Raw genomic sequence first — 23642 nt, forward strand, 5'->3', positions numbered from 1 at the left:
ACCATAAGCAAAAAAAAAAAAAAAAAAGAAGAAACCAACCAAAAAAAAAAAAAAACCACAAAAAACCAACCAACAAACAAACAAACAAAAATTTTTAAAAAATGCCCAAAACCAGAAAAACCCACTTAAATAATTGAAGTGGTCAAAATAAGTAAAAAGCCTTTGTTTTGTTTCACTCATTAGCAAAATTCAAGACAGTAAAATTTTTAAGAAATACTTAAACTAATTCTGTTACACTTAATGCATTCATGAAACACCATTTTTTTTCAGATTATGAACTATAAGGTGACAGTTCTAGTGACTTGCTAAAAACTACCCAAAAGCTCAGCATGAGCCATGTTTCTTAAGAAAAGAAATACCTCCAAGGAGACCATTCCTGCTTCCCAGCTGCTCTGTCATGATACTGTGTTGGGAAAACTGTGTTGGTGAAAAAAGGAGTTTAAAATAGTCTTTGCTGGCCTTCTAGTTTTTATTAATTTTACTGAAAATTTCTCAATGTTTGCCAAGCTCCTAATATTTCCCAATTCCTGGAATCATGGCATTTTAAGGGCATTTATGCCTTCCTACTAATGTGTAGAAAAGAAATTAAATTCTTTCACTTGTACTTCCTGAAGGAAATCTTGAAGTCTAATCTAAATGGCCAAGAAAAAAATAGAAGACAAGTGCATTTTTAAATGTTTCATAGTTTTTACAGTCTATCTCATACTTTTAAAACATTCTTTTGTGAATATTTTGCACAGGACAGTCTTGGTATTTATAAGACATTGTCCATGCTGGGAGCCAGCATAAACAGGTTCCATTCACTCTTTCAAAGAGTACCTAGAAAATGGGCAGTATGTGCTGTAGACATCACTGACAGTGAACAGTAATAAATTTGCTTAGCTTAAAACTAAATAATTATTTATTTTCTGGCCTGTATAGTCAAAAAAAAAAAAAAAAAAACCAAAAACCCACAACCAAACTCTGGGGGTTATGCATTACTTGCTACCTGCCTATCACCAGCAGGGAAAGACTAGTAGTTTGGATAGTAACAGCTCTACATCCCTGACTCATCTCTGGCACGAACACATCACAGCGCTCTGTTTGTGTCCAGAGGTGTGGATAAAGTACGATTTAGCCAGCAGCCTCTTTACAATTAGGGATGCAAAATGTTTAGTTCAACTGAATTACCACAACATTCTGATGAGAGGTCCTTGCAAAGATAAAATCATTCACAGTTGAAACTTAATACTGACCAGTTAGCAGAAATTTAAAAATGGCAAAGGATCATCTGAATTGGTACAGGAAGAGAAATCTATTGTAGACATGTATGTTCAATTAATGGCATAATGTATGGACCACCAGATAAAACACCTGTCCCTGAGGAATTTTTAATGCTTCTATAAAGAAAGTGAATTGCAGTTCTCTTTTGCAAGTGCTAAAAATTGTTCTGTTAGCTGTTTAGACAGCGCTGCAAACTGTATCCATGAACAGTCAGCATGACAGCCCACCCACCAAAACAAGTGCTCCTTCTAGTCACAAAGACTTTGGGACTCAGAAGTGAATGAGGCTTTCAGGATGCATGCTCTGAGAAAATTAATACTGACAGACCCGGCAGTATTAGCAACTTGATCTATACTAATGACATCAGAAAACAGCTGCCTTTGCACAGTACGTGAACATTATCTCCTCTTGGGAATTATATCCAGCTTTTTCTAGGAGTCTGCCAGAACCATATTAGTAGAGAAACCTTCCCTGAATGTTAAATTTCTTTTAAGAAGGATGTGTGTGTGAGGAGTTAATCAATTTGTTTTGATGGAAACAAAAATTCTAAAGTAGAAATGATGAAAAACTCTTAAAAAAAGATGTTGTAGGAATTCTGATAGCATATGCAGTTATACAAATGGGGATGGAAGAGATTGCTCAAGTCCTGTATCAAGTTTGATCTGATGATACGAGGAATATTTAATGAAGTTGTTAATAATGAGGATCTCACTACTGGCTCAGGAAGATCTTCAGGTAGATAAGAATGCAACAAGATACTCTTTTGCAAAATCAATTTTTAACATCTTTCAGAATGAGCACACTTTGCGAATACATGCACAAACAGTAAGGAATCCAAAGTTGCGACTGTCATTGAGTTCAATATTTACAAACACTTACTTTCAGTTAACTCATGTTTGATAGCTTTACTGAGCTGAGGTGCTTTCCTGAACTCAGAAGTAGATGCATCTCCAAAACATTTAAATATCAGCTTGCAATCATCTAATGAAATGGTTCTTGATTTCATTAAAGAGCAAGTACCAATTGAGAAGGATAACAGCATTCTATTCTAGTCATAGGGTTTCTACCTCTGTAAAACTAACAAACTATTCAAGAAACTTACAAAAAGTGCATTACCTATCTTCCAGTTTAGAAGTAACTCGCTGTAGGATCTGTGTGGCCTGCTTGTGGTACTCCAGCTGGGCTTGCACAAGAGCAGAAAGCTGGCTCACTTGTTCAATCTGAGGATTGACATTAAAACATCAGATCTTAGGTGAATACTAAAGGCTCAGGCAATAGAGAATAAAGATCACTGTCCACTTCAAAGGTAGTTCAACTTATCTCTCTAAAACCTTGTTCATCTTTGAAGTTAGCAGTAAATATTTACATATTAGTCTTTATTCATTACCACATCTGATTATGACCTGATCTGGAATGGTAACTGCAACTCTTCTCTGCTGATCATCTCTCCATGGCTGATTTGCATGAACAGCAGCCTACAGACCTACCACAGTCAGCAAACAATATGAAAGTAAAAATGAGACTGTAATGAGAGTATAATACACCTTCTCCCTCCCTGCCTTTGAAGGGCACAGAACCACAGGGACTATGATCATGCTTCTATTGTATTCTGACCTGTGAAGCAGACCAAAACAGAGTTACTACAGACTCTGGGATGCAGAATAATTGTGCTGAGGGCAGAGAGCATTCCACTTCATAAGGGAAAACACACTCAGATCCCCACTTTGTGCGTAGTGCAATTGCTAGTGGTTTTCATAGTGCACAACACCACAATGGTGATGGGAATGTTTGTCAGCACTATTTGCACACATGGGTATGGATGTTGTTACAAAGATTAAAACTACAAGCTTGTTATATTTCCTTAATTTCATTGTAGTTATATTTAATTCCTATGGAAATACTAAGTTCTATATGCAAATATTTTCAGGTTTGTTATAGCCCCTCTACAGCAATCTAGTAACAAAATGAAGAGTTAGAATAGGTGTGAACTTAAAATAAATCAAATAATTCACATCAACAGAAATACTTAAAGTTAATTTCCTTTGACTACATATTCTATAAGACAGACCCCAGCTGACATGTTATAGAGATATTTTTTCTTGCTTAATTTAACAATTTCAACATTAATTATAAGTAAAACATTAGATAAACCCAGAAAATGCTCAATCTGAACCAATATATAAGCAAAACATATTCTGCAGAGTCAGATATAAACAGTTACAGTGACTTTGAGTTTTCTATTCACGATTGCATCTGATTACAGCAGAGACCATAGGGTTATGAGTTCATAATTTCTGATCTTTACAGTCCTCTCAGCAGCCCACACACTTGAGCGAAAGACTTGGTCCAAACCCTATAATCACAAGTAAACATAAATAGTTATATTTACATAATTCTAAGAAGAAAGATACTTCTGTTTTCTAAGTAATGCTTTGCATTTAGGAAGCATAACGATGCTACAAAGGACTCACATTCTCTAGCTCAGTTTTCTATAGAATACCTAAAAAATTGTTCCTATAAGAACATGCTGTACATTACTATAGGTTCTGAGCCTTTCACTGGGTCCAACAAGAAGGAAAGTGCCTCCACTATCTTTCTAAGACTCTGGTCAAAGATTAACAAGGGTTATCTCACATCCATCTCCAGAAGGTTAAACATGCTTGACTCAGCAATTTCTTTTGATTCATCAAATTTCTCCAGAGCTTGACGAAGTTCTTCATCAGGGAGCTTGCCCTGTCTTTTTTTCTTGTAATCAAAATCCAGGCGTCGACCCTCCATTTTCTTCAGGTGATGCTAAAAAACCAAAAAAACACAAATGCGAGCAGACAATAAAGGACCTTCCCCAATTTTCCTGATACTGCATTGTAAGCAGGTAGGCCATGCACACTTGGAAACATATGTTGTTTGCTGTCTACTAATCCCTTCCCAGAGGAGAGAAATACGGAACAATGAAATACGTGGGTTTACATATCATTTAAGAAGCGGCAACCTAAATGACAGACCAAGACTAATAAAAGGCCATGCAGAATGGACAACTTCAATTGCCATCTCTATAAAGGATACACAGGTTTCTTGCTTTTTAACTCTGATGAGAATTACCTGTACACTGTTTTTTTACTAGATGTTCAGGAGAAAATACTTTTAAAAGCACAACTTATTACATTTTTGTCTGTGTAACAGCATTCATAAACAAAGCAACACAGGATTTATTTTTATCATTTCTACCAGACCACTACATTATCTTAATGCTATCTTATACTGAAGATTTCCTAGACTGTTCTCTGAGGTAACATTCATGTTCATCTGTTTAGCAGCTGCCACGTTCAACTGGCCAGAAGTTAATGCTACCAGCATGACCATGATTACTTGAGGTGTTTACTTTCTCTCAGAAGAATCAATTTATCATGCACTACAATATTTATAACTACCCATTTTCTAAATGATATCAAACAGTCCAAGATATCTTTCATCCACATACATTTAACAGTATGAAAGCCTTACTGAGCTGAGAAGAGCAGCTACTCATGCAGATAAGCATTTGCCATACACTAGAAAATGGCATGTGAACATCAGTACATCTATTTTGTGAAATGAGCTTTCAAATGGCAAGATTAGAGTACTGTGCTCTTGCCTGCAAAAGACTGAAAATTTTGCCACCAAAAATGTTCAAATTTTTATCTTTCCCTTTCTAATGCATCATCAAGAGATACAGAATTGAAAGCAAAATTCAAGCCAAAAGAGACAAAAATCAGGTCATTTTCAAACCTGAACGGCCCATTTTAAACTACACAACTAACAAAAATTCTAAACATATAGACAGTCCACACACTTGGCATTAGTAAAATGCTGCATTGAGGGTAATACCTGTATTTCTCTCAGATCTTTATCATGGAGATTCTGAAGTGGGTCAATGAAGTTTTGCTTCACTTCCATGTCTAAAGAGTCCTTGACTTCAGAAAGCTCCTTCATAGCTTCTCCCACATCAACAAGTGCTGGTCCTGAAATAAAAGATTCAGTCAAAATATGTTCATTTCAAATCATCGTAGAATGAGACTGAGTCATGGAAACTTCATGGCAACTACAGTTCGTATTTCATTTTCAGTCTCAAATTTAGGAAAGACACAGAGGATGATGCACTATGTGAAAGAGCAACATAGATTTTACACTCCTGCAGCCACCAGAGTTCACGCCTTGTAATACAGCTGAATTTGTGGTTCTATGATGTGCCAAGACAGGCTCCTCCACATCCCTTACTGCCCGTTCATTCCCCACTCTGTTGAAATAAATATGCTAGAACAGAATTGTATTTATTTGGTGGTATCATCACCACACTGCATTAAAAAATAGTTTAATTCAAGTCTAGATCTCCCCATTTCTATCAGTAAGACTGGTGACAGTACCAAATGTAAGAATTCTTAAAAATTTCACAGATTTTTTTTTTATGAAAGGTTTTTTGATGAGACTATAGACTTCATAGTACTACTACACTTGAGAGTGGTCTGCCACACAGACCACTCAAGTGTAGGTGTATGAAGCTCATAAACTTCGATAACCCTAACTGCCTTTTGAAATTTCCTCCAACACTAACTTGAGGGCCACAAAAACTACCACTCTGTTTTACTTCTGCTCCATAAATAGAAAAACAAGAAGCTCAAACATACCTCCTGGTTTGAGGTATAGGTTAGGGAGAAGAAAAATAAAACCATTTTCAAAGAATATGAAGGGTCTGAAAACCAAAATATGTGAGAAATCAAGCTTTGTTTCCCAAGCAGCAGATGCCAGCAATGCACTGCAAAATGAGAGAGCCTTCCAGATGGGGACAAAGAATGACAAATAGCCATAATAGCTGCTATTAGTTAAGAATGTGAAAATAATTGTTGTTTCTATTCTGCTGCATGGTAATGCTGTTGTCACAGAATATAAAGCAAGTTTCAGGAACTAGATTATATTAGTTCTTCATTTTCCTTTTAAAAATTGTTTGAAATTTAATAAATGAGAGGCAACCAATTAAAAAAAACAGTAGTATTTAGCGCAAATCAAATTGCATCTGTCAAGCTTACTAGTGAATTATATAAAACAAATAAGAAAGTACTTTTTCCATTCCATATGTCTTTATGTCAGGAAAACAATTTTATGATGGTTCAAATAGAGAAGAGGATTTCCACAGTCCTGTTTGAGGGTCCTGTGTGTTGTCATGTAAAAATGGTCACAGAGAAGTCCACACAAACAAGACAGAAAGACAAAGTATGCTGTTGTAATGTCATCTTTTTATAATCAGAACTCTATTGCAGAACATAGTTTTAAGAGTCAATTTAACATCTGTAACCCAGACAGCTGTAAACTCATTTGGGCTTGGAGGGAGACGCAGTTAACAGATAAGACAGGAGTGTTCATTTGTGCCTTAAAGTGTGGAATTTGGTCAGAAAAAAAGGCCAAAGCCTATTAAAAATCTATTAGTTTTTATTCCTTGCCTGCAATGATGACAGTAACAGTTGGTTTAAGGATTCTGAGGACAAAAGCACTTTGTTCTATATATGCATAGACAATAATATAATTTCTGTACATGTACATATTTCAATCCAACACAGCCGCAGTATCACAATTTATGACAGAGAGCTAAAACCTATGGGTCAAAATGGAAACAATTTGACTTCCATTTATACAAAAAGTTTCTCTGGTCAAAATCTTCAAAAGATACTCAAAACAGGCCTAGACCAACCTTAAAGGAAAAGCTGGATGAAGCAGAATTCTAACGCTTCTTGCAGAGAAGCAGAACTCAAATGCTTCTTGCAGATGTTTTTCCTCTATAAGAGTGCAGCCCTTTAATAATGAAAGTTGTATGAAATTTTCCTACCATTTTTATTGCATTATAATGGAAAGGGAAGTAAACAAGTTACCAAAGTTGCATTCTTCACCAAGTTCTCGGCCAAATTTCAGCATTGCATCTGCCAGTAAGGCTTCTGCCTGAGGATAGCCTGGTCCCTTTTCCTGGCCTCGAATTTTTGACATAGTGTTGATCATGCTGAGTTTAGCTCTGGAAGCTGAAGAAGGCAAGAGACAGAGGTTACAAGCATGCAATCATTTACCTACACAGGCATAAATCCATTCTTGTGTCTAAATTTATCTGAGCAACTTAAAACTTACTTTAAAAATACTATGTAAGTTCATGACTAAGCCCTGTTTTTCATAAATTATTTTTAGAGCAAAGGAATGAAATATTGTTGGTCAATACTGTTTTTATTTTTCTGGCAGATTAGAGAGGAGTCTCTGCCCTGAACTTCTAAGACAAAGCTTCCCTTGAAATGACTTGGACAAAAAAAAGCCCAGGAACCCTCCCAAAATAGCATGTTTGACCTGTGACAGAGAAGAAATCTTTACGATATCTCCAGATTAATCTTAATCTTAAAATCCCTGGGTACCAGATGGATACTAGATTGAACCAGCCTTACCCTCAAGGAAAAGTCCAGACTAGGTATACTGAAGATTAAACTGTGGTACCCCCCCACTTTTTAAATGTTTGAAAGTTTTTTGGTTGTAGAACATTAAGGAAAGCCTATATCTCCAAACATGATGTGCAGCAACCTTTCCAACACTTTTTGCTTTTTATGGGGATTTAGGGAAATTCCTACTTCAATAAGGTTTTCAGCTGTACTTGATCTTGCATTTTATTTCAGACACACACCTGAAGAACAATATTAAAAGACACCATACAAATATTTTAATTGATGGAAACAAAGACAGCAAATATAAAATTATTAATTTGTTTGCTGCTGTGCTCTAGTGAATTTTTGCAACTACAGCATGTGAATGGCCTGAAGAGAGTGAATTAGTTAATGCCATTTGACTTCAAATTTCTCCAGCTAAATCCTACTGCCAGCAATGCAGACTCAGAGCATGTTTCTAATCTGCATTACTGTGTGTGCTACTGGAGGGCAGCTATGAATTCTACCATTCTACCTTCCCCCTTGCAAACACTTGACTTTGTAAGGTGTCTTAAAATTAGTTTTCCTGTCAACAAAACATTATTAGTTCACACTGTTGTATGCTGATTTCATTGGTCAAAACTCAGCCTTGCACAAGTCACTTCAGCAAAATGAAATATTAGCAGACTGGAGTCAAAAAATGTTTTTCATATATTTATTGTTAAAAGTGCATATCAAGAGAGAGATCTTGTTGCAGAGTATGTTTCACTTTTCAGCCTTTGTATCTGTTCACACAGATACAGACATGGAAACACACAAAGGAAAATCATGCAAGTCTCACAGTACTTATTTTGCCTGAAAACCAGCTATGAAAGGGCAACGTATTTTTAACATTTAGTAATTATTGTTTTTTTTGTTTTCCCACTACCCTTGAGTGCCATCAGATTATGTTTTTCAACATCTGAATTTCTTCATGCCTTCTGTTTCTACCCACTACAAAACTACAGTCAGCAGACTTGCTGACTGTTCAAGATAAGAAACTGCATTTTAATGAAGTTAAATGTCATTGAAATGATGGTGGCAATAAGAAAATACAGAAGCACAAAAGAAAACAAGGCACAAACAAAATTAGTCAGGGGAATGGAGGCAGCAAGCTGAATTAAATCATGAGCAAATGGAGTATTTTCATAAATTAAAGAAAGAAATATAAGAGGGGAAATGAAAAAATGAAGTGGCTATATTTTGGACAGCAAGGTAAGAGTAGAAAGCAAAAGTTAGACAATGACGCATACTTCTTTAATTGATATTTCGAAACATGACGGACTAGGTGTTCTGTAATATCACTGTACTATGTTATCCAAGTGTTTTCCAGGCACATGTTATTTATCAAGGAGTGTGTTCGACATCTCAACTCTTCGTCTTCCTTCCAAACCCAGGCAAACTTTTAATTTTCTTTAAAATATTGCTGTTAAAGGGGGTTTTTTTCCTGTTTGTGGGTTGTTTTGTTGTCTTTTTTTAAATTTTGTTTTTTAAACTAAATTCCCTCCCTTTTCCCAATGTAATATTCCTAATTTTTATGAAAATGGGAAAGCAAATGGGAAATACTAGAAAATGGCATGACCCATGTAAAAGGTAATACAGTTGTAGGGAGAATTTTAAAAGAGAAAACATTTTATTTTATTGAAAAAATAAATTACAATTCTTATTATAGGCAGCCCTTTTGCAACTGACATAAAACAATCTAAGATCAGGTGAGTGCTCAGGTTTAGTCCTCCTTTCTTCTTACCTGTGGAATGAACAACATGATCTCATTATATAGGGATGAAAGTGAATCTTCCCCCGCCTATTACGATGTTAATTTTTTGATTCTACTTGCATGTGCCACAAGCAGATGAAGGGATATGTAGCTAGACTATGCAAACTGTTTTTTCATGCAGCACTGCAAATTAAAAACTGCCTGAAATGCCTGAAATCATACTCATAGCTACCTGCAGAAATTTTGCTCTCAGCTTTTACTGTGTGCCTGTTTCACAATTCACAGCAACCATAACCACTCAGATGTGTCAAGAAGGCAGTCAGAGAAGCACTAAACAGCCAAAGCTTATTACTCAGTCTACACAGTGTTGCTTAACAGCAATTTGACAGCAGTTAATTTTATCACTATCCCCATAATGTTTGCCAATCCTGTTGCTTTTCCTGCATAGTACATTACAATGAACAATGAAGCTGTGGACTCAAGTCATAAACAGAATTTCATCTGCTGACATAGAAACTCTTCTGGTCATCATTATTTTCTATCTAGAAGTTCTTGAACTTTCTTGAACTTGTAAATACCATTCCTCCTTTTTTTTTTTTTCAATCCACTCTCAGCATTATCAAAATATTATCTTCTCTTCTGTCATCTAACATCAAAAAATCGCTGATTAATCTGTAGCAGCAATAGCCCTTCAGCATACCACACTGGAGTTGAAACATTTCACAGCAGTTCAAATTTATTTCTAGCTATTAGGAATAAAATTTCTCAGTGTAAATGTATTAATTTTTTCTGTAGTTACATGAAACTCTGAGATACTCATGGTAGACAGAAGGCCTAATTTTACCTTCAGGGAAGTGGTCCCAGAACCAGCCTGACTGAGTTTGAGAAGTGTTTGTACAACACTCTCAGGCATATGGTATGACTCTTGGGGATGATGCTGTGCAGGACCAGGACTCAATAATCCTTGAGGGTCCTTTCCCACTCTGCATATTCTGTGATTTATTACAAGCTAACTCCATTGACCTTAACAGTGATGCTGGCATTGACTTACACTAGTATTAAAACACTTATGTTCCTGGACCACTACAGAAATCTCTGTAATATGCAATGTAATGGTTTCCTTGTTTATTGCAGGTCCAGATCACCCCTTCCTGTAAGAAACTTTTGGCAAAAGAGGAACATGTAGTTCTCCATCAGCCCAATTGAACCTGATCTTTCATCTCCCTATGGAAAAGACTCATTGGTTTCTATTTTGAGGGTTCAATTTAGACATGTCTGATAACCCTTGATTTTCCGTCCTTTCCTCCAGTATGACATCAACAGCTCTTTTGCACCATCCCTTTTCTGTAACAAGGATGGGAATTGCTGGAGGACCAGAGGAAAAGTGGTGCCTCTTCTTGTGCCATAAAGGAAGTTGCTTTGGAACTTTGCTTTTCCATGGTCTGCAAGGACTGCCTGATCCTTTTCCTTCACGTGGCAAATGACTGGGAAGGTAAAGGAAGGGTCTGCCTCATGCAGATGCTCCCACCATACCTCCTCTGATCCCCAGGTGTGCGCTGTGCCAATGCCAGGGCTGCAGCTGCCCCATGCACAGAGCTGTGCCAATGCCAGGGCTGCAGCTGCCCCATGCACAGAGCTGTGACGATGCCAGGGCTGCAGCTGCCCCTGGACAGAGCTGTGACAATGTCAGGGCTGCAGCTGCCCCATGCACAGAGCTGTGATGATGCCAGGGCTGCAGCTGCCCCTGGACAGAGCTGTGACAATGCCAGGGCTGCAGCTGCCCCATGCACAGAGCTGTGCCAATGCCAGGGCTGCAGCTGCCCCTGGACAGAGCTGTGACGATGCCAGCTGCCCCATGCACAGAGCTGTGACAACGTCAGGGCTGCAGCTGCCCCTGGACAGAGCTGTGACGATGCCAGGCCTGCAGCTGCCCCTGGACAGAGCTGTGACGATGCCAGGCCTGCAGCTGCCCCATGCACAGAGCTGTGACAATGCCAGGGCTGTGGCTGCCCCATGCACAGAGCTGTGACGATGCCAGGCCTGCAGCTGCCCCATGCACAGAGCTGTGACAATGCCAGGGCTGTGGCTGCCCCATGCACAGAGCTGTGACAACGTCAGGGCTGTGGCTGCCCCATGCACAGAGCTGTGACAACGTCAGGGCTGTGGCTGCCCCATGCACAGAGCTGTGACAACGTCAGGGCTGTGGCTGCCCCATGCACAGAGCTGTGATGATACCAGGGCTGCAGCTGCCCCTGGACAGAGCTGTGACGATGCCAGGGCTGCGGCTGCCCCAGCTGCCCCTGCCCTGCTGTCCTGGGCAGCCACAGCCATCACCATCTTCGGGGCAGGCCCCACACTCACAGTGCTGACACACTGGCTCCTACAGGTGAGCGCACCCGGTTCATGGGTATGTGCTGCCCACTCACCTAGAGAAAGAAGGCTCAGAAGGGAAACAAAGCTTTCCAAAGCCAGTCTCCATTCTCTCCTTACATAGAGGCCTGTACTCATCTCTGTTGTTTACTTCACTGTAACTTCACCAATTTTGTGTCAACCTTAATTGCACCAGTGAGGATGAGATCTGTCAGACTTTATACTGGTAAGAAAAAGAGTTTTCAAGAACTGGTGCAAAACTGTAAAATTGTGAAATTAGGTTACCTGGATTTGGCTGAAGATACTCTATTGTCTTTGCCATTATTTCCACAACTGCCCTGCTGGTAACATCCACTTTCTAGAGGACAGAGGGTTAAACAAAAAGAAAAATGTAAGTTAGACAAAAGGAAGAAGTTTTTCTCTCATTTTGTTCTTATAGATTTTTTTAACTCTTCTTATAATTTTATTTTTATGTGCTTCAGAACAGCCCTGGTACCAGAACAGCCCTGGAACCAGAACCTGGAACCAGGTAGTAATACCTGGAAAACTACTAAAGTATGTGTCCACCATTTCAGTTTATAGCAGGTCCATGCTCAAGTAAGGCCATTAGTACAGAGTACCTCAGAATGGGTTAGGAATTTGATATGTTGTACAGTGTTATTGATACATTTGATGCTTTTGATTACTGTACAGGACTAGTTCTTTATATCACCATGGGAACCATTCAATAGGGAAAACTTTTTGAACAGTCACAGACAGCTTTTTGGAGAGCTGTCTATCTTTGATCCCCTAATAACTGGCAAAATGAGAGGAAAGCAGAAGTCACCCAAAACCAACCACTAACAATAAAATGTGCTGTTTATCTCTTCCAGAGCAACATCTGATAAAACTGGGGTAAGGAAGACTAGATATCATTCAGTTCCCAGCTTCAAGAAACCTATCAGCTAAAATGCACTGACCATTTATTTCTCCCTGGCTGATTCCCATATTTAGAATTTTAAAAAACTTAGAGCTGAATAGCATTACTTTCTTCTACATTCTTTCGTAGCAAGTCTTCCTTTCTTAGGAAGCAGCCCCTGTCCAGATCCTAGACTGAATGTAGCAAAGTATACAATTATTCTCAGAATCAGGCCTCAGAGAAAAAATGCTGCTTTGGCAGATTGGGGGATCCCCATAATGTCCTGTACTCTGTATTTATGAGGACACATTGCATTTCTCTGCAGGGTAGCTTGTGTCCCACAGAGTGAACTCCTTTATCATAATGGCAAGTTCCTATTTTAAAAAAGAACACCTGAGATAGGTTGGTTGCATCGTGCTGTCATCATGTCCTTCCTGTTTCCTGTTGCCATTGCCATCTGTCGGGTCTTGCTCTATCCCTTACACTGAGAAGCAGGAGAGGTCTGCCAGACTTGGGTGAATAAGTAGCTGAACTGCCTGGCAAGGAACTTAGAAATGTCTAGGAGGCTGCAGCAGATAGTGGGGGCGAGGGAACAGAAGGCCAGGGACGTGCAGAAGGATCATGTTCACTACCTGCAGAAAAGCTGGCAGTGGACACAGGGCCAGGTGGGCAGCATGGAGGCAACTGATGGATTTGCTCATAACTTCCACAGCTTTCAGTGTTCCTGTCTCCTGGGCTGCCAACCCATCCTGCCCACAAGCATGATGTGGGACCCACACCTGGCTGTTGCAATGTCCAATTTATCCCAGTTTTCTGAATCCTTGCTAACATTTTCTAGTAGGAATGCCTATACTGGTTACCCACTTAAACAGAAGCTGAGAGGAAGAAACCAGCTCTGTGCTTTCTTAGTTAGAAGTACAAAGTATATGCCCCTTATTTTTCCATCCAAGATTTTTTCCCCACCTCATTATACAAATATACAGATAAATAGCTTATTTTTCATTTAATCAGAGTTACATATCAGATATGTATCAGATATGTTACAAATCTCCTAGCACATGCTTTTATTACAAGATTTGATAGTACCTTTGAAAGCTGAAGCCTGAAAAAATGCTGCCCCTACTGATCCTTTCAGGTGAAATACTATCACTGCCACACACAGCTGTGGCTTTTTTTCTTTTTTTTTCCCCTCCACAGAGTCACTCAGTGCTATCAGTGCCAGCCTCACCAAACAGCCTGTTAGAGGCTTCTTCCCCATGCACCTGAAGCACATTGCCAGTGGAGGGTGCCTAACAGGACCCCTGAACCTGTGAATGAATTGTCATGTCAAACCAGTGCCATTGTCATGCCTAGAGCCTTGATACTCAAGGAGCCAGGAATTACCAGCATCCTTCCCCACTGAAATGGCTGTCTTGTAGACTGACTCAGTTTTCAGAGATCCTCTACAAAGGTTTAAATGCACTTAATTTGTAGATGACTTCAGCCCCAGTCTCTCTGAATGAAGAATTTGCATTATAGAGTGCCACATATCCCTTGGTTAGAAAACAAAAAGAAATAGAAAACTGACAACACAGTCCTGCTGAGCTAAGTGTTTATAAATTCTCTCAGTGATTCCAGGACCAAAACCTTTTAAAATTCCTGTCCTAGAAAGAAAAATGCATGGTAATAATGAATATATGCTGTATTTAGACTTACCCTTTCCATTTCTTTGAAATCATCATCTAGTTTTGTTCCTTCTGCACCTCCTACTTTTTCGCTCACTTTCTGCAATTAAAAAAAAGAACAACAGATTCAGCAACAACTGAAAAAAATCCAGCTACAATATTTCCTTGTAGAAATGCTAGGGTTTTTTTTTTTCTGTTAAGTCAGTACAAACAGGAAAACTTATTACTCCTTCTGAGAAACTTATTTCCAACACACTCTAAAGTGAAACATTCAGAAATAACATATTACTGCTTAAGCCTCAGAGACCCAGCCTCTTTGACCAAGGATACAAGCCACACCTAAGCACAAAGCACAAAGTGGTTCTAGCCATCCAGAAAGCAAGAGACACCCATGCCCGAGAACTTCCAGATATTGACTCACCCCGAAGCAGATCACCAGTAAAAATCAAGAATTTATATATAACTTGATAGACAGAGAGACAGATAGAGAGATTGATTAAAAAAAAAAACCCCTCTATTCATTCCATGAAAGAGTGTGAGTATTATGTTATACATAAATCACTTATCTAGATAGAAAGAAATAAAGGGAACTCTGTTAGTATGACTTTAGCAAATGCTCTGTTTTTTTTATAAAACATTAAGTTTGAAAACTAATTGGAAAATGGAATAGGGCTACTGTTTCATCTCCCTGATACAATGTAATACACTGAACTATGTTTCCTTTTACAGTCAGTAACATTGACAATAACAGACATGAAGAGTAACTGCTCTACAGCACCATTCAAAATGGATTTTAACAATTGCATTGTCAGTCACAAAGTCTTTTACTACTATACTCCCTCAACTAAATCAGGTACATATGATTCAGTGAACATATTAATCTTTCACTGGGATGGTATTTGTCATAAGAAATTAATCACCATATAAGTTATTAATTACTGATTTCAGTGAAGCGATTCCAGTAATAAACAAAAAGAAAGAAAATAAAAATTTTACTTTTCCCCTTTTGGTTTTAACTACTGTGGTAAGTCCTCTATATTATTTTTTTAGTATAAAGAGGAGGAATACCCACAGTCACTCACATGCCATTAGTAAATTCCAGACATCTGTATGATTTTAAATTCACTTCAGTTCACTACAACAAAGCTGCAAGTGCATCATGGCCAAGCACTTACTAATGCAGGCTATAATTATCTGTGCAATAGGAAATAGCTATCAGCTCTGTTTGTTTTCTGTCAGCATCTCACAAATTAGTAGCCAAAATGGTGCATTAATGAAACAACAATACTATGACAAACCCAAGGAATTGTATTTCCCGGTATTTCCTGTACAAAAGAGATGTGCAAAAGCATACAGACAGCCTCTTATCAATAATCTGAATATGAATGAATTTGTGTGGTCTGTATCATTAAACTTGTGATCTACAGAGATAAGTGAAGTGCCACAAAAGAATCAAACACAGTACTGTTAGGAGTAGTGGACAAGGGACAGTTTCAGTTTTAAAAGATTTATTAATTAGTTTCATGAATGAATCTTCCACAAATGGATATCCTACTACAGATAATATGGCTAAATCTTCACAGAAGCTTCCTACTATAAAGATTTCACATCCCAAAAAATAACAGTATGCTTATATGCTAGCACTTAAATATTTAAAATAGATTTTTCATATCTGTAGTTCAACTCCAAGGCTACAAAGTACTCAAAAGGAATTAATCTCCCAGCCCTTTTGGGCTGTAGCTCTACATTTCTTCATTTTGAAATATTTTCATGGTTGATGAGGATTTGCAAAGACATTTCTTTTCATCCCCACAGATGCCCTAAATATCCTAATTCACATCTATAAACCATAGCAATTGCTCCTTTCTTTCACATTAATCACTACTCCAGCTGACAATCGTATGACACTCTTAAAAAGCACAGCCCAGCAGTCTTCTGGAGTGGTCACTGCATAGTCAAAAAGGCAGGTCACCCCTCTCTTCTAGACTTGCTTTCAGTTTTTGCTTACCTTGTCAATATTAGGCTCACAGTTACCATCCAGAGTCACTCATTTAAGGTGGCTAAAAACACTATGTGCTAAGCAGAAAATTAATTTGTAAAGCTCTGTGACAAGTACTGTTACAAATGGGTGAGTCAAAGGAGAGAGAGAAATATGAGCTGTTAAGTCTTCAGCCCTTCTGGGGCTGGGAGTCTCTTCTCTCAGAGTAGTTACATCACATACCCTGAAGGAACCGTGCTCAACTCCATTATGCAAACAAACCTCTATTTTGGAGAAGCACTGACAGACCTCAGAAAAAAGCAGCTGAACCAAAATCCCACTTAAAATGTAAGTACTGTTTGGTTTTGATTTTTTTTAATTTTTCCTTGAAGACCACAGTTACTCAAGCAGTCAGAGATGAGAACTCTAATTAAGAATTCAGATTTAAGGATAAAATAAAATTAAATCCTCAACAGTTCTTTCCCCTTGGGTCAGAAGGGAATAATCTGCTCAAAAGAGTGTACCACACCTCCTTTTCAAGGCCAAAATCAGAAGTAGTCAGGTGGGACCTTTGAGCCTGAGAAAGGCATTTGCAATAAGGCCCACATCTATGCCATTGTAGTAGTATTGACTAAATTTGGAGATATTTTTCAGCCTGTTTATATTCATCCTCCAAATCAACTGTTAAAGCATTTCACTCAGGCTACCACTCCATCAGTATCTAAGATTGTCAGATCTGATTATCATAGGTCATGAAGCCATGCCAGCTTCCACCAGCTTAGGATCTGCTCTCATGACAAACATTTAAGAAGCTCTCAGGAACATCGTCAGCTAACAGCTACAGCTACCCAGAAACTGAAAGACTCCCTGGCCACATCATTTTAAGGCATCAACATTTTGGTTCTTGTTTTAAAACAGAATTAAAATTGGGCTTTTAAAGGAACAAGGGGATATCCTGAAAACATTTCTGTTATAAATGATCAAATCGGCAGCCAAATTTATAAGAAAATTTAACAATGATTTATTAGATCGTTAACAAAAACAGAATTTTTGAAAGACCACCACAGCCAAGGCAGCGTCAGCCCTGGGTGCAGGCGCTGGGTGAATTGAGATCCGACTGACAAAGTGCCAGCGTTTCCCCAGGGGTTCATCCCGACTGCTTCACGCTGCTGGCTTATATACAGTTCATTCTGCCTGAGGCAGAGGTGGCCGAACGTTCCTTTGTGTCTCTTCACATGTAGAACTGGATCCATACATGTGCAGGAATAGACAAAGGTAGGTCCAGGTGTCCAGAGGATGTCTGAGCACCTCGGCAGAGCCTGTATTCGCATGTAGCAGAGTGGCGCTGGTGCTTGAGTATGGTAGATGCAATCTTCCCAGGTGCAGGTCCTCCTGAGTGGCTTAGGCATTCCAAGGAAGTCAGCACTCATGGTCCAGGAAGGTTTCTTTCATACGTTAACAGACTTGATATTATCTTAACCGTTGTCAGGAACGACTTGAATAAACATAAGACTCTGCTCCCAGCCAGGGTGGTCAAAGACATACATTAGATTCTACAATATTTTATACATATATAGCATGAATTATCTCAACCATATACTACAATTTCTATGAATCAAGAATATACAGACTTCTTCTACCCCTAATAATGTCATGTTTTACTGTTGGTATCTTCATACTTTATTTGACTGATAACCAGTGCTATACAGTCCCTTGGAGTAAATGAGTAAATTCCAATTTTATAACAATCATATTTCCACCCAGGCAGAATATGAATTTGACATCTTCCAATCAGAATGGTTTCAGTAGGAACAAAAAAATTTGTATGACTCTTACACTTAGGGGAAAAAATAAACTTTATTTTCCCTGGCAGTTAATATTAAGAACACAGATTTTGGTAAATGTTCAAAGGAGCTGGAACACAAGCCACAGTAGCAGGTATGAGGTTTGGTAGCTGGATTTAATGTGAAACAACAAAACTTGTTAAGTCATAGTTATGAACGCATTTGTTCCATTTTTCATGCATTTGTGCAAATAACCCTTTTTTTCTTTTTTGATGTATTGCTGTGTTATGATGCCGTATGTCAAGGGACAAAAGAATGCTTGAACGGTCACTAGAAATGTCTCAAAAATTCCAGTAAACTTTTATAGAATACAGGGATGATCACTTAATAGCTCATGCAGCAGTCCTCTAAAGGTCTCTGATGCTGTCATCTCTCACTATTCACAAAATATTAATATAAATCAAACATGCATTAGACAACTATTCCAGGACACTGAATTGTACCAAGGTTCTGAACAATTCACAGGTCAAAGACCCGCTACAAGAAAATCCTGAAGACTATGATATGACACTACCCAAACTTGAAAATGCAGTAAGACCTGCATTAAACTACCCTCTAGTCACCTGAGTTTGCAGCTCAACTAATTTAATGACATACTAGTTTGGCAGCAAGTGTAGGTAGCAGCTTTGTCTCTATAGAGGAGGAGGAAAACCAGTTTAAAATAGATTACCAACACAATACACTGCATTTCCGTATGATGCAAACTGAATGCCCTGTTCGTAAAGTGGTCATGCCACAGTAGGACTGAAAAGTAACAGTCTCCTTATTGCATGCATTCCTAACTCCAATTACGTATCCATGGCAATATTTTCTATTCCTCAAAGGAAGGCTGTTGACAGCAGAGTCCTATCAAATTGTCACACAGTGGACAGGCTGGTAAAAAGAAAATTTTTATTAATATGAAAGCTATGGGAAAGATTAATAAATGAAGCTTACAAATTCACAATGGAAAAAGAAAATGCCCTCTGTAGTTCATGCTCATTAAATTCAAGTCACCCTATTGATTTCCCATTCCTGATTGCTCAGTATTTCTTCCACCGGTTTCTACAGTTCTTCCATGCTGTTTTTGCCATTTTGAGTTTTTTCTTTCACAATGAGGAAGCACAGTGACTGAATTATCTTCAGGTTTGTTAAAAAATTTCAGATAGGCTCTAAAATGCTGTGATGCTTTGTCAGCTTTTCAAAGACAAGGAAGAAGTACACATTTCAATGGAAGAAGTCTGTCTATATATGGTGATGGTTTTCCAACACTGCAGGCTTTTCAGGAGAAAGTATTTGAAAAGAAACATTTTTATTTTTAAAAAAGCACAGTCTCTAACCAAGACGTTTTTTATTTTTAATTCTGTCTGCACACTAGAGTAAGAAAAAACTGCCACTTGCAGGCTAATTTTTGTGTCTGGCTGATCCTGCATTGTTTGGCATTTATGGTATCAGAATTAACTACCACAGAAAACAAGCGACATCTGAAATTTAGATTAATGATCATGACCCTGGTTCTCTGTGGATTATGAAACATCTCATGGCACATTCTCAGCAATAACAGTCAGCAACAGAGGAGCTCTTCTGCTTATTCAGATAAATTAGAATAGGAATGTAAGAAAAACCCACCACAAAAGCATATGTAAATTAGGTGCATTTTAGACTTCTTTTTCAATTTTCATCAATATATAGAATAAAAAAGGAGATGGAGATATGGAGATACCTTATCTCAGAAACATTAAGAGGCCATAGAAAACATTAGTATTGATTCACAGCACCTTATCATGTACTAAAAATGATTTCAGCAGATGTAGAGCAATCTCACTCAATTTTTCCAGAATAACCATCTAGATAAGGGTAATCTTCATTTACAAGCCAAATGACCCGGTATCATTAGTTTTGGAAAGCTTCAGGAAACTTAACAAATGTGATAAATCTCACAAGAAGCCAGAAGTGTTTGATAAGCCTTACATTCGTACTGTAGTTATTTGTTAGCAAAATTGAGCAAACCCCACACTTCCATTGAACACATCAGATTTCACAAGGAAAGCTTGTTACAGTCAACATTGCATTTTAAATTATTTGAATTTTATTCTATTCTTCTTTTAAATATGTAAGCAACTTGTGTGAAATAGAGACTGTCAATAAAACACAACATGAGGATATAAAAAAGCCACCTTAGTAGTAAAATGAAAATAAGATCCAAATTTTACATACATTTGAGTTACAGTAATGCCCATTTACATTTAGTTCATGAATTTCTCTTCTTCAGCTGTAGAGCCACAACAGAAGGCCACCATGCCAGCTGGAGCTCAGCGCCAGAAGATCCTTCCCATACGGAACTGAGGAGCATAGTGACACCACTGCTATCACAGAAGCTGTAACAGGTCATGAAGTGAGTGTGAAAGAGAAAAGTAAAAAAACTTACAGAACTAAGAATCTCCAGAGAACCTAATTTTTTATGTCCTGTTTTCACTGAGACTCTGATCATGCCATTGAGGCTTTGTTTTCTCCATGGCAAAATGAAGAAATGCACTTGCAAAGCACAGGGGAAAATAGTTAGCATTAATTTACACCTGCTACTGCTTGCCATCAGCAGCATATCTAGCAGAAATGTTCATGATGTATTTTAGGTAAGCATCTGCCAGACAAGCCTGAGATTATCTTTTCTTTTTCCCTTCTGTCACTCAGTAGATATATTTAATCAGGGAATAATATACTCTGTCCTCTGATGGCACTGAAATCACTTTCTTCCTGCTAGAACATTTTTGTTTGCTGGCCTGTTCTACCACAACACCAAACTAGCCACAGGCTGGCTAGCTTTATTCACCCTTAAACGTTCCCTTGACTCTGCTGTTGGATTCAGGGTGTGAACAATAAAGTGTGCTATTCAAAGACCAGGAAGTAAACTGAATTTTGGAAACTCAAGCAGGGAAGGCTATGACTGGATTCTAAAAGGCTTGCCTTCTTCTCTCACAAGGCATCCTCTAAATACCCTTTATATATATACACAATAGCTTGGCCTTGCTAGTCCTCACAGCTGCTAGTAGTAGGGCCCACAGCCCTGTTTATGAGTTCCACTAACAGTCTGAAGTCAGGGAAATTGGCTCTAGATGGGACATACGTAAGACACAAGAACTGTCAGTGTGAAAGACAGGCCATTGCTAAAGCCTGTCAAACCATGAATGAAACTCCTTGTGGGACAGGCTGTCCAGTAATGCCAGTGTGCAGCAAAAGCAAAATATCTCAGCCAAACTATTTCTCCTCAAGAAGGATACACAAAGGTAAGGATCCCAACCTCCAGCATTGCCACATGGTAAGAAAAATGCGTTGTGAACCTGTCCCATATTCTTACTCTTTTCATTTAGATTCAATCTCTTTTTTGATTTTTCATCTTCAGCCAGAGTATTCCAAGGGGAGGGACGAGGGTGGCTGGAGCAATCATTTCTTCAATCTGATCCAGCCTTTTGCTTTCTAACTACTACCAAGGACCATACTGCAGAATTTCCGCAACTCCAGCAATGCAGGGGAAGTCATTCACATTCAGCGCTAGTGCACCATATGAAAGTATGCCGCAAGCTTCTGCACTGACAGGAGCTACTGCAGAGACTCTGCTGCAATGCTGCTGCTGGAGGCTGGAGGCTGTCCTCTGGCAAGTGAAATAAAACAGGCTGAGGGCAGGGCAGGAACTGCTGAGGAAGCACTGGTGCAGTACTGCTCCGTGCTCTATCTCTGTAAGGGAAGTTCCCGTCTAGAGGCACACATACCACGACAGATGAGGAAGGTACTACCCTACAGCTGACACAAATTGAAATCAGTGTTATGCATTCCAGTGACAGAAGTGGGCTGATAGCAGAAACACTGCAATGATAACAGAATTAATTTCACAAATTTAAACTTATTACTGAAGTCTTGCCTGTTTACCAAACACACACTTCAGGAGGCTGGCTCTCTGCAAAGTTTAAGTTCAGCCAGAAAGCTGGTCACAACCCCAGCACCTCTGAAGTTTAGAGTGGCCTTGGGAGCTGACAAAGAGAAGCTGGCAGAAGCTCAAAAGCTGACAGAGAGCTGAAGACAGTCAGAACACTGTGTGCTTTTTTCAACACTCTCTGTCCCCAGAAGGACACCAGTATGAGAAAAGGAAGAAATCGGTATTAAAAAGGTGGCTGTGTTAGCTGGAAAACATGCCAATCTCTGCTCTTTTGCAGTACAGGAAAGAAGCAGAGAATCTATTCCTACATGACATCTCTACTTCCAATGACAACAGTACTATGATTCTGTCAGTCCCTATAGTGAACCTGTGGGCAATAAAATGCCCACAAGTTTTTTACTTTTGTGCAAAGTGACCTGGATTCAGACCCATATTTCTTACATCAGTAGTGGGAGCCCTGCCCTACACTGCACTGCCACAAAGAAAGAAGACAACTGTGCTATATTTCTCAGAGTGCCAAAAAATTTTTGGTAGCTGCCTGTTTCTTTGATGTAAGCAGCTCATTCCACTGAGTGGTGATAAGGAAATTCTGAGTGGCAAAGCCCAAACCCACTAAAAATTTCTGAAGTTCTCATGTCTCTTTCTTAGAAAGGTACACAGCACTGGCTTTCTTATCTGGAATGCCACTAGTTGCCAGCTCCTGACCTATCATGCTCTATTATCATGTGTAAATGGGATTTGTATTTGAAAGAGTGTACACCTTAAAATGATATATTCACTCAAACTTCCATACCTCTGTCATGTCTCCAAAGCAATCTTCAGGGCAGATGAGTGGCACATGTACAGTATGACAATATATGGAGTGGAAAAAGAGAGGAAAAGAACACAAAACAGATATCCATTCAGTTAACATCCTAATCTGGAGCATGTTTATGGATCATGGTCCATCTTAGCTAAACTACACACATTAACGTGTTTCCTTCATCCATGTAGCTTCTAAATTCAGCAAGAACAATGATCTCTACCATCCCACTGCTTCACTTGGCACATGCCTTACCACAAAGTAGACATGATCTGGGCACAGGTGACAGGAAATTTAAATAATCCCATGGTTTCTTAAACTATGTCACCAGACTGCTTGTCCTCACCTTTTCCATTTTAGCACAAAAATGTTTTCTGCAGCAGTGGTTTAAGCTGCCAGCTGGGAGGCTGAGCTCATACTCACTCTTCATGAAGGATGTTTAGTCTTGGCTACTGATCCAGCAGAATTACATGTGCTAGACATCAACTTTGAAAAACACTGGAGTATTTCGCAGGCAGGGAAAATCAGTCATAGCAGGTAAAGAGTGCTAAGGTACAGTCTACAGCTTGCTAAAATCTCCACAATACAGAGTCCAAATATTTGATCAGCATTATGCAAGTAGTGATGAAACAATATTGATTGGTCAAGCAGACATGACTTTGCTGGGCAAATTAATAGCCCATTATTCTAGAGGGTTAAAGCTTTGTAATTTTTCTCTCAATAAAGGAATGAATT

At 38.7% G+C, this 23642-nt stretch overlaps 1 protein-coding gene across 1 annotated transcript in view; it reads right to left on the minus strand.

Moving 5' to 3' along the window:
- Window positions 1-23642, minus strand: part of SH3GL2 (SH3 domain containing GRB2 like 2, endophilin A1) — a 90959-nt gene that overhangs the window by 4971 nt on the left and 62346 nt on the right. The window contains exons 2-7 of the mRNA XM_071424951.1: window positions 14405-14473; window positions 12097-12169; window positions 7161-7304; window positions 5128-5261; window positions 3898-4056; window positions 2380-2483 (exon numbers count right to left, since the gene is read on the minus strand). Coding sequence (XP_071281052.1) covers window positions 2380-2483; window positions 3898-4056; window positions 5128-5261; window positions 7161-7304; window positions 12097-12169; window positions 14405-14473 — 683 coding nt within the window. The remainder of the gene's footprint in view (window positions 1-2379; window positions 2484-3897; window positions 4057-5127; window positions 5262-7160; window positions 7305-12096; window positions 12170-14404; window positions 14474-23642) is intronic.

This window comes from Agelaius tricolor, unplaced genomic scaffold (assembly GCF_023055355.1).
Source record: "Agelaius tricolor isolate 1412-34295 unplaced genomic scaffold, bAgeTri1.0.p SCAF_4, whole genome shotgun sequence".
NCBI classification, from domain to species: Eukaryota; Metazoa; Chordata; class Aves; order Passeriformes; family Icteridae; genus Agelaius; species Agelaius tricolor.